Source organism: Eulemur rufifrons, chromosome 29 (genome assembly GCF_041146395.1).
Source record: "Eulemur rufifrons isolate Redbay chromosome 29, OSU_ERuf_1, whole genome shotgun sequence".
NCBI lineage: Eukaryota > Metazoa > Chordata > Mammalia > Primates > Lemuridae > Eulemur > Eulemur rufifrons.
This window is the reverse complement of record NC_091011.1, coordinates 21518190-21530246: the sequence shown is the minus strand read 5'-3', so window position 1 is coordinate 21530246 and position 12057 is coordinate 21518190. Positions and strand designations below refer to the sequence as shown.

The 12057-nt window shown below is 38.3% G+C and overlaps 1 protein-coding gene across 2 annotated transcripts in view; it reads left to right on the top strand.

Moving 5' to 3' along the window:
* AVL9 (AVL9 cell migration associated) overlaps window positions 1-10343 on the top strand; it is a 55579-nt gene extending 45236 nt beyond the window's left edge. The window contains exons 13-16 of one of the 2 annotated variants that reach the window (XM_069461343.1): window positions 1019-1136; window positions 4361-4414; window positions 4922-5010; window positions 7380-10343. In XM_069461343.1, coding sequence (XP_069317444.1) covers window positions 1019-1136; window positions 4361-4414; window positions 4922-5010; window positions 7380-7495 — 377 coding nt within the window. In that variant the 3' untranslated portion in view covers window positions 7496-10343. The remainder of the gene's footprint in view (window positions 1-1018; window positions 1137-4360; window positions 4415-4921; window positions 5011-7379) is intronic. The other variant, XM_069461344.1, reaches the window with a different exon arrangement.
* Window positions 10344-12057: the final 1714 nt, after the last annotated feature.

Here is a 12057-nt window from a genome sequence, read left to right as displayed (position 1 = left end):
CAGGAGTTTGAGGTTGCAGTGAGCTATGTGGATGCCACTTCACTCTAGCTGGGGCGACACAGCAAGTCTGTCTCAAAAAATAAAAAAAAAAATAGTAGAGAAACTGAGGCACAAAAAAGTTAAATAGCTTGCTCATCATCTGATAAGAGGCTAAAATGGGATTTAATCCCAAACAATCTGGCTGAGGCCCACACTCTTAACAAGGTCAAGAGAGGAAATTCAGCCCAATCAACTGTTTAAGGAATATATTCTTAGAAGAACTTTTTTATGTTCCATATAGAACTATGTATCTCCTTCTCCTCTTTTTCCATCAACAAAATGTACTTATATTTCACCTTCAAGGCAAACAATATGCAATTAATATATGAAGCAATAGGCATTTGCATCAGTTCTCCATACCATTTCTGTTCTTCCAAGTGGAGGAAACATTCTGCATGGAAGCTTTTATTGATAAAGCTGAAAACTTCTAAGCATTGACAGTGAAATGCTGAGAAACTCAAGAATGAGTTACCAAATAGTGAGACAAAGTCCAAAGAAGAGAAAATAGTGGCTCATAAAACCAATTCATGTATTCATAATCTTCTTTTGTAGAAACATGACATTTGTGAAAAGATAGAAATCCTAATTGCCTACTCCATATGTATAAATTATAATGTTTATTCACTGTCAAGCCTATAGTTTTTATTTAATAAATAATGCTATCCTCATTTATGGTAAGGAGAACATGGAAATATTGTGGAGTTGTAAGGAACCTTGGAAAATATCTGGCTCAACCCTCTTATTTTCCAGTTAGGAAAATGAAGTTCTGAGTGATTAAGTGACTTGCCAAAGGCCACATAGCTTCTTAACAGGATTTCTGGAACTAGACCCAAGTTGCCTGACATCTGGTAGGCTATCTCCCCAACAAAACGGGAGGGTGGGGGGATAAAGCCATTCCTTTACCCTTTTTGGTGGTTAATCTTCACATCCCTCGATGGCTATAGTCCTACTCAACTTCTTTCAAATATTTATTTGACAGATAATGAAAAGATATTATCGGACTATGGGACAACTTTCGTTACAGCATGGAAGAATACTCACAACTACAGGGTATGGAACAGCAACAAGCATCCAGCACTTGCAGAAATAAATCCGAAGTAAGCACATCCTCTGAAGATTGATAGTACATAAATGATTGGTTTACTATGTGCCTAATACAAAGAATATTTTAGCTTTGATATTGTATCCTCAAGAGTCTCCTTAAGTAGGGTATAAAAAGGCAAAAGGGTCCCATATGTAGGGAAGCAGCTAAAAAACTGTGTCCATATTCAAACTCCTTATATAAAAAGCACAAGGCATTGTGGGGAAGAACTAACTTTTCTCCAGCTCTCAATATGATTCGGAGAGGAAGTCCCAGGCACACGGTGATGCTCAGTATGTGATGGTTCTTCTCTCCCTCTCCTTGGAGCTGTACTTTAACAGAATAGTCAACAAGATAGACACCTAGAAGGAAATACCACTGGTTTAAAACTGGGAAGTTCTTTTAGAACATGAGGTATGAAAAACCAATTAAAGTTAATATTTGGACTTCTAGATACGTGGTTAGACCTAGTTTTCATGTTAGATTCTAAAATTCAGCAAAATTTAATACCTGCTACCATACAAAATGCTGACTGGATGAAGGCTTTATCCCATGTGGGCATAAAAGACATGCTGTGGATTGGGGCTGTTATGAAACAGTAGCATTTGTGTGTGAATGCAACAGAGCAGTTTCTACGGAGATCAACTGATAAAATTTGTGTATCCTAGGAACTTCTATTCTATAACAGATTAAAATGATGTGGTTTTTTAATGATAAAAGCATACACTGTTAAATTTTAGACTTTTACTTCTTGGCAAGAAACGGATAGAAGTCAACTTTGTACTGACTACCGTATTATTTTGTGGCTAGGATTAACTTTACTAATGTGATTTAAGTGGTGCTAGAAAGCATACTTGCCACCCCTCACTCCCCACCCCACTCTTCCCCATATATACACAATCCAGATATCTAAGCCTTAGCTACTTGGGAGACATCTGCAAGAGACATCTGCAAGATGTCTTCCGTTGGGAAGACATCTCCAAGAGTGCACAAGGGTTTGGGTAACATGTCTGTTAAGCTTTATATCATCTGTCAAGAAAAATGACTAGGTTCAACACCGATTTTGGTGAATTTAATCATCATACTTGGCTATCACAGAAACCTGTATTGCCATTTGAATGTTGCAAAAACAGAATTAAAAGGCAAAACCATTTTAATAGTATTAAATGAAAGGGCTAGAGTTCAAAGTACTCTCCCTCACTAACTACAAAGTCTGTACTCTGAAGTGTGCTGAAGGGAAACAGATGTGAGCGGCTTTGCTGGGTGGCACTCCCAGGGCAGTGCTCAGAAGGCAGGTCTGCCTTGACTGTTGGCCGTCCAGCCAGCCAGCAGGGCCATCTGAGGTGCAAACCCCACCCCCACTCTGCACTGGGAGGCCTGTTCAGATCCTTGTCCACTGCTGCATCTGGTGCTTATAACTTCAGCCAGCTCTACAGATTTTAGTGCAGGTCCATAACAGCCTTAACTAAAATGAGTTTTAAAGGATTATAAAATAGTACTTAGAAAAATGTGTGAAGAAATTGAAGTTATTTAGGTTGAAAAGAAGGCTGAGGAAAGACCTGTTAACTGAAATACATACATAGGGAAATTATGCAGATATGATAAGGTAAGGGCCAAGGGAAAACTTGCCCTTCGCCCTCTAAAGACTTGCTGAAAAATCAACTGACAAAATGTAGACTAATATAGGACAAATGGCATACAAATTTATTAATGTGCACAGAGGAGAACCTCAGAGTGATTAACATAACCTCCTAATGGGTTATAGAAGCTTCTATACCACCTTGAGGTTACTGAAAGAATGGGGCTCTGAGCATGGCCAAAAACAGGTCATGGTGGAAAATCAGAGAGAGGTTATGGAGGAAGAGAGGAGGAGGCTTGGCTAGCAAAGGTGGTCTTGTGACATAGATGAAACCTCATAGGTAGCAGCCCTCAGAAAGAATAGACGGTAAATGTTTCTTTCAGACCTTTAAAGATGTTAGGCTCTTTCTTAGATCCAGACAAGAGAGGGCCTCTATATCAAATACAGATTTTTTTCTATAGATGCAAATCGCCTCCAACAAAAGACAGCTTTTCAGCTATACTTGTGTGCCCAGCCACCCTAAATAGCCACCCTGAAATATATCAGAGATATATTTTGGGGTGAAATATTTTGGTTTCCTTCAATACCCGATAGACTTTCAATATTTTCACCAAATTCAAAACAAGAATTGATAGACTTCAATTGTTATCAGAAGGTATCATTTAGAAATATTTCAAACTAATTGTAATTTTTGAGATCTATGAAACCCTTTCTTCAATTCCTAAAGATCAGAGAAGGCAGCACTCTAACTTAAAAAGCAGCAGGCATATTTCATCCCTTAAATACAGCCATTCCAGGAACATAGAGAATGATTAAGGGATCTGTCAATATTTTTAACTCTGTGATTCAGGAATCCAGAAAAAGGAAGAAGTGTCAATATGCTTACTTTAGCCTATGAAGAGCATTTTCTGTCATTTGAAAAACCATTAATAGTATTTTATAAGTAACTGTAGATTTCATTAGGGTCACTTTCGTTTTTAGACCTTGACAAAGGGACCCCTGATGGAAGATTTTGAATATTTATTGATCCTCCCTTTTTATCTGTTTAAGTTGCCTAATTATTTTTTAAATATACTTTTTTCTTTTCATATAACGGAAATAGAGAAGTAAGAATAATATACTTTTTTATAAAAATAAAGGTACTGCCATTTTTAAGAACAGCTTTTTATCTGCTTTCCTAACAGAAAGTATGGATTTTGCTGATCCAGCCACAAATCTTTGCATGACCAGTACCGCCTATTTATGAGATGGCCAGGATCAAGGTGTAATCCATGACCGTGGCTTAAACCAGTGACTCACCTTAACTGCCCTGGGGAGCTTTTAAAAAATGTTGGTGCTTGGGCCCCACCCCAGACCAAATAAACTAGAATGTCAGGGTAGCAGTAACAAACCTCTGTGTGTACGCGCGTGCGCACACACACACACACACACGGCACCCGTTTTACAACTGAGGAAACTAAAGCTCAAAGGGGTTAAGTAATCTCTTTTGGATCTCATAGCTCCAAGTGGGGAGCTGTGATCAAAGTTTCCTGATAACAGATTCAGAGCATTACCAGCTATGTCACTGCTGAGAGGTTTACTAATATTTTCTTGTGATAAATCTTTTTTGCAATTTTGTTGGTGAAATACTCAATAGTTTAAGCTCAAACTTTGTTTTACAGCCATCCATTTCAAGGCCAGTACTCAGTATCAGACATGAAGTTAAGATTCTCACAGTAAGTACTTAGAGAAAATACTGGGAAAATTCTTATGTCTGAATTCATGCCATGTTTCATTGCTAATTGGGAATTGTTTTTCTCTACTTGATAGACTGGTGCTTCAAATAGTAACCAAATATGTGCATAACATTCTCTGGCTCAGCAGTGTGTGTGTTTCAAAGTGAAAACACTGCTGTTCCACAGAGAATGGTGTGAACTAATAACAGGATTTGCCATTTTCATTTTGGTGAAGTACTTTTAGCAAACCATGATTGTCAGGGAGATTTAACTGTACATCCTTATGTCTTCACCACTTTTTTATTTATCTATATGTTCTTTTTGTATATTCTGAAAATGGGCATGTTTAAAGGCTTAATAAATTAATTCATCACAAATAGTGAATAATTTAGTTTCTTTTCTCAGTAATTCTAATTTGGGATGGTTTAGAGTGGTTATTGTGTGTATGTGTGTGTACATGTGTGAGATTTTAAAAAATTGTACTTAACACTTCTTTCCTTTATTTAGTTCTGTTCAGAACAGTGAACGTGGCAAAAAAATTGGAAACGTCATGGTCACAACCAGCCGGAATGTTGTACAAACAGGAAAAGCTGTTGGTAAGGCATGCCTTTAGCCAGGAACAGATTGGAATCATAACACATCTATTTTCTATCCTCAGTATGTAATTGATAAAAACATAAAGTTGTAGAGATCTATGCATCATGTAATAATACAAGAGATTTTTAAAAATTTTTGTTCAGTTTAAAAATTCTTATGGCACCAGATATTATCAAAAAAGTTCAGCAAATTTCACCATCTCTAAAGGAGAGTAACAGCAGTTTCTCATGAGGCCACTGTCCTGTTACCAGGATTCAAGCTTCATTAGAGTTCTTCCCCCATTCCCTGTGCTGTCCACAGTTCTTTATAAATGGCAGAAACTCATAAAAAAGTAGATATTAGGAGCTGCTGCATTCTAAGGTACTACTACACAAGAAAGAAAACAAATGAAACCAACAGTTTTTTTTTTTTTAAAGATCAACAATATTTGTAAAACCTTTATAGAACAATAAAGAGAAAAAGATAAAAATTACCAATACTGAGATTTTAAGAGGGGAAATCACTGTAGATCTTATGAAAATTAAAAGTATAGCTAATAAGGGAATATTGTCAGTAAATTTATGCCAACAAATTTGACAAAACAGATGAAATATACAAATTATTTGGAAGACTCCTATTACTAAAACCTGTGCAATAAGAAATAGAAAACCTGAATAGCCCTATATCAAAGAAATTGAATTCAAAATTTAAAACCTTGCCACAGAGTTTTTGTTTAGAGATAGGGTCTTGTTCTGTCATCCAGGCTGAGTACAATGGTGCGATCACAGCTCACTGCAGCCTCAAACTCCTAGGCTCAAGCGTTACTCCCATGTCGGCCTCCTGAGTAGTTGAAACTGTAGGCGTATGCCACCACACCCAGGTAATTTTTGTATTTTTTGTAGAGGTGGGGTCTCACTGTGTTGCCCAGACTGGGCTTGTACTGCTGGCCTCAAGTGATCCCCCACCTCAGCCTCCCAAAGTGGTTGGATTATAGGCATGAGCCACCATGCTTGGCCAACCAAGGTTTTTAGTTTAATCCAAGCCCAGATGGTTTCACTTTGAAATCTGTTACATGTTTAAGGAAGAAATAATACTAATTTGACCAAAAAATCTTTCAGAAAATAGTAAATGAGGTAATACTCCTCAACTTATTTGATGAGGCCAGTATCACCCTAATATCAAAGTCAGACAAATGATAGCATGCTGTATGTACTCTTCTGCACCTAGCTTTTTTCACTTAAAATATTTTGAAGATTGTTCCATATCAAATTCTCAGGAAATTCTTTGTTCCATCTTTTCTATATATTTAACATTTTATTTTGATATAATTTTGAACTTAAACATTGCAATAGTACGAGGAATTCCCAATTATCTCTGATTCACCAATTTACATTTTGCCCTATTTGCTTGTCATACCAATATGTTATAAAAGTAAAGAGGCTGACTAACCTACAGTTGGTTGAGCACAATTTTTTTTTTTTTTTTTAAACTAGTCTCAAGTATAGTTGAGTACAATTTAAAAGCCCCAGAAGCCCAGAAGCCAGGCACAGTGGATTGAGGCCAGGAGTTTGAGACCTCGCCTGTACAAAAAAAAGAAAAAATTAGCCAGGTGTCCTGGCATATGAGCCTGCAGTCCCAGCTACTCTGAAGGCTGAGGCAGGAGACATTGAACAATGTCTTTGTTCAGTGTAACTTATTTTTAGATGACAATATCAAATTTCCCTACAATAGCCTAACCTCTCCCTTTATAGGTGGTTAAAGTACAGAGAGAAAGGCTGGGCACGGTGGCTCATGCCTGTAATCCTAGCATTCTGGGCGGATCGCTTGAGGTCAGGTGTTCAAGACCACCCTGAGCAAGAGCAAGACCCCATCTCTACTAAAAATAGAAAAAAAAAAATTTAACAGGGCGTGGTGGTGGGCGCCTGTAGTCCCAGCTACTTCGGAGGCTAAGACAGGAGGATTGCTTGAGCCCAAGAGTTTGAGGTTGTTGTGAGCTAGACTGATGCCATGGCACTCTAGCAGGGGCAACAGAGTGAGACTCTGTCTCCAAAAAAAAAAAAAAAGTACAGAGAGAAGTTTGACTTTTTAAACTCCACAGACAACTCTGGAACACAGCCAGTGTTGCTAGCACTGTAGATATTAAAGAAACATTTTGATGAATACCTTCAGAATGCTTTGGGGTAGGCTCCTACCCCAAGAAATTATCCAATTTTCTATAAAACATTCCCTTGGAAAGGGATTGTTTTGAAACTAGAAATTTAAATGGTATTTTAGTAACTATTGACATATTGGTGTGTTCTAATGAATTAACATTTATTGATTAGTGTTGGCCTTTCACTGTCCCTTACAAAAGTTAAGACCTTTTGTTTCTTCCCTCCTTTCCATCCAGGCCAGTCAGTCGGAGGAGCCTTTTCCAGTGCAAAGACAGCTATGTCTTCATGGCTTTCCACCTTCACCAATTCCACCCCCCAGAGTCTCGCCGAGCCCTCCGATGGGAAGCCTTGAGCCAGGCGTCAGAGGCCGCTGTTGCTTTCTTAGGTTTAAGTGCTCCCTGTATGTCTGCTGCTCCCAGACTGTTCTTCACTGGCCACAGGTCCACAGCAGGGACCATATGTCGAGCTGTTTACATGGACGGTTGCCCTCTGTCTAAATGAATGTCACGGGATGCTCAAAAGATGAAATCACAACCATAGCAGGGATGGCTTTCCAGGTTGGGGTTTAAATTGACTACTTTTATTTCAGTCTGAGCCTGATTAAAAACACACAGTAAACCTAGTGAATTTTGATTTCTGGTATTGTACATTTGTTTACTTTAGAAAAGTTTTTACTTATGTAAATTTTGTTCTGTTTTGCTGTTTGAATATCTAGATGGTCATTGTAATTTATATTTGCTAAAATTAAGTTATATTACTATTTTAATTTTTCTAAAGTTGGCCTTAAAATGTGCTTTTAAAGCTAATGGGTCAAACAGTCCAGCCTTTGTTATTTTGGTGAGTTATGTGATGATTTTTTGTTTGTTTTCTACCCACAAAACACTTTTATAAGTTCACTTCTTCTCAGAAACACGAAAGTCAGAAGTGGTAGTTCTGAGGACTGGGTGTTTTGTTTTACGTTTTTAATTTGTTCTTTCGAAATTTCTGAAAGCTTGCTTTGAAAGGTGTCAAGAATGTCACTGTGCTTTCCTCCTCCTCTTACTTGTGCAAATGGTGTGCAAGGAAATAGCATACTGATGGTTACAGTGGTATTGCAGTTCACCATGAATGTGTCTGTACGGCAGTACTTTGAAAGACCTATGTGTTTGTTTTGTCAACTCCGGTCACGTTGTAGTCTTTCACAAGCATTTTTTTAATCCAGAGTTTGTGTCTTCTGTTTCTTCTTTCGAACAATTTTCCACTGGGTTTTTGCAGACCTACAGGTTTTCTCTTAGTCTTATTCTTCATAAAGCTTTTCAAGGCACTTGGTCGTCCTCCTTCCCTGCCTGAAAATCCTCTTGTAATCAATCCCTACCCACTTCTAAAACTATTTATAAAAGAAAAGCAAGATGATCCATAAATATTAAATGGAAATCTCATGTTAACTCATAGTCAGCAAAGCAAGAGGTAAGAGAAGAAAACTGTAGCATGATATCAGTCATCTATTTCATAAAAGATGTGTGGTTTCATGCTAGACACATGCATGTGTGCACCATCTGATCTGTACACAGCTGGAGCTCGTGTGTTTGCCATGCTCAGCTCTCATATGCTTTTCAAGCGGACCTTGGATAGATGTTCTCAGGGAGTCCTTACGGGGAACAGACTGCCTTTTCTCTTGGAAAATACTTTGTGAATATAATCTCTATATGATATAAAGAATATTGAGGAAATAGGGACCTAATTAAGAAAGACACTGATTATGTTTGATTTATTCTTTATCAAATGTTTATTTAAGAACTAAATTTTTCTAAGGCATGTGAAATGAACACAGGGTTATAATCTAAATATCCCTAAATTTTCCAGTTTGTGTTTTCTGAAAACATACATCCATTTAAGCATAACTCAAGAATTCAGTGATGTAGCACTCTGAGAGGCCGAGACAGGAGGATTGCTTGAGATCAGGAGTTCAAGACCAGCCTGAGTAAGAGCGAGACCCCATCTCTACTAAAAATAGAAAAAGTTAGCTGGGCAACTAAAAAAAAAAAAAAAATTGGGAAAAATCAGCTGGGTGTGGTGTTACACACCTATAGTCCCAATTACTCAGGAGGCTGAGGCAGGATTGTTTGAGCCCAGGAGTTTGAGATTGCTGTAGCTAGGCTGACGCCATGGCACTCTAGCCCAGGTGACAGAATGAGACTCTGTCTCTATTTTCTTTAATAAGTAAACCCAAAAGGTAGCTGTAGTAAGAAGGGTAACATGGCAGGAGACTCTGTCTCAAAAAAAAGAATTCAGTGATGGTAAGTTGAAGCACTTAATGTGAGAACTCCATTAATTCCACTTCTGTTAGGAAAGTTAATTTCAGGAAATATTATTTGAAAAGAAAACCAAACAAAACCTTAAAAGGTACTTTAATCAGTCTTGTGCTGAGACTATAAAGAATTCATTCTGACATCGTATTTCTTGAGGCCACATCATTAGTTGGAGTGTGATGGTGTACTCGTGTGCATTTGTTCCCTCTCACCTGCCAGAAGTTCACTGTTAGGAGGCCTGTGAGGGGTCAGCTGGCAAAATGCTAGTTTGTCCTTCAGCTTGTACAGTGGGGTAAGCTCCCATCTCTCACTATTCAGTAGCAATCCAACCCACACTTCGGAATCCACTAAAATAAAAATAGTTACATGAAATTGAACTTTGCTTCCATATCACTCGTTTCCCATTTGAGTGTACACTTTGAACTTTCTACTAATGTTTGTAATTAAGAGTTTGACTCTTAAAGTGGTCACTTAACTGGCTTTCGGCATAAAATGACTATCTCAGAAGATAGAACTTTGGTCACTGAAATGGTCAAAAGACCACACCCATATTTCCTTCAGGTTCTGGGAGGTGGAGTTTTCAAGGAGGATGGTCCGTTGTATTGTTGGCAGGGTCCCCAAGGCAGCCAGCACAGTTGAAAGCAGGAACCCTTGTCCTGTGTGCCTCTATACTTCAGGCTCCATCTGAGTGGCCAGCTTAGAAGCAGTAGCCTCCCTCCCAACACTGGCTCTGTGAGCCATAGGAGCCAGCACCAGGCCTTTTTCTGACACATCACTGGTAAAGGTGTGTGTGTTGGCCACGCTTACCCCAGTGTTTGCCAAGACTTCTGTGTCTAAGAACTGAGTATTTGTATTATAACTAGGCCTGAGGGAGTCAGGGTCACCCAGCCTTTTTCAGGGGTGCCAGGCCCACAGACTGTGGTGGTGGTTTCACTGCTGTGCAGGTGTCTTAAAGGAGTTTGCAAAATGTCCCCGGTATACTTTAGTTTCTACTGGGCACTGTAATAATGACATAGGGAAGGGAGAGATAGTTAAAGCTACTGGTGGTGAGCTAGATGAATGGGCAAAGTTGCTTGTCAAAAGAAGGCTTAGAATGATTTTGCAGATGTATTTGGCTCACCTGGCTCCTATGAATAGTCTGTCCTCAAATCCAGTAATGATTCACCAGCCCCCAAGCCCTACAACACTTCTCATCTCCTTTTGTGTGAAGAAACACAGCAGCAGACCGGAGCATGTGACATGACTTGTTCAACCTTACCTTGCTTTTTCCAAGTTCTATACTAAGCATGTGAGGTTTTTTAGAATAATTTCCTTTGGAAAGCCAAGGAGAAAGCAAATTAGGAAGAGAGAGAAGTGAGAAGTTGTTGCATGGCTGAGGAACAAGGTACTTAAAATCTGGATGGAAGTATTTTGAGAGCAGTGTTTCATATGCTACCGATTGTAAGAATTCTTTTAGAAAGGAGGTAGAATTTTACTCTGCTAGTTACGAGTTTTAAAGTGAAGCTATAACATTTTTCTCTCTGGCAGGCAAGTTTTGTTATTTTATATTTTGTGAAGAAAAGTTTTGTGGAAGTTACAGCCAGTGGTCCTTTTCCCTGCAGTGCTGGTGGTGAGTTTGGGGGTACTTCAGCTCTGTAAGCAGCCAGTGTTCTTCCAGTCCTTAATCACGTGAACTTACCTGCTTCAGCACTCATGGAAGGTAGCCTGTTTGGATAGTAGCTGGTAGATGTTGCCTGTTTTATTGGGGAGTTGATTGGGACTCTTGAAATGGCATCAACATTTGCGTGCTCCGATTCTTTGATCAGAGATGGTGTGGCGTTCATGGCTTTTCCACCCAGTCCCTTGGTCACCTTCAAATGTAATTGAAAGTGCTGCTCTAATTACTGAAAGATGATTGTCATTCCACGTAGCATAATGTGCCACAAGGAGTTTTCTCATTCCTAGTCTTTGGACTTCATAACATTGGAATTGTTTTTTCATAATTTCCAACATTCCATAAATATTTGTCCAGGACAAAGAAAAGGAATGCGGATCTTTACTCTTTTCATATAAATAACTTTGTACACATGACTTCCTGCTTTCATTATGAAGAAGAAACTAGCTCCCTTGTATGGTAACTCCAAAATTAAAAGATGGTGCATGTCTAGGGTTGAATATATTTTGTAAAACTCTAAACACATTTGTATTTCTGTGCTGTTGTAAAGTTTACCTTTTTACTTATATTAATTAAAGATATAGAAACTATATATTTAAATCATGTAAATGGAACACAATTTAGGGGTTTTTTCCAATCTTATTTTTCATCAGCTTCTCACACATAGTATGCTGCTCAAATTTTTTGTGTGTGCAATATAAACATTTGAACATGTCAGTCAGGTACTGAGCCAGAAAAGGTCATTGAAGTTTTCAGAAAGCTTCTGTCCTTAGAAAATATTTGGTTGTTTTCTTGAAATACTAGTATTTTATAGCCGGAAAAATAAGATCAAGACTTATGTTTTTCAGGCCACTTGGTCATTGGTTCCTAAATTTAGGAAACATTTGATTAATGAGTTGGTGAAGGCATTTAGTGGTTACAAAAGTAGTTTAAATATTTGAGATTAAAGGCTTTTCATAAACCCTCAAAATT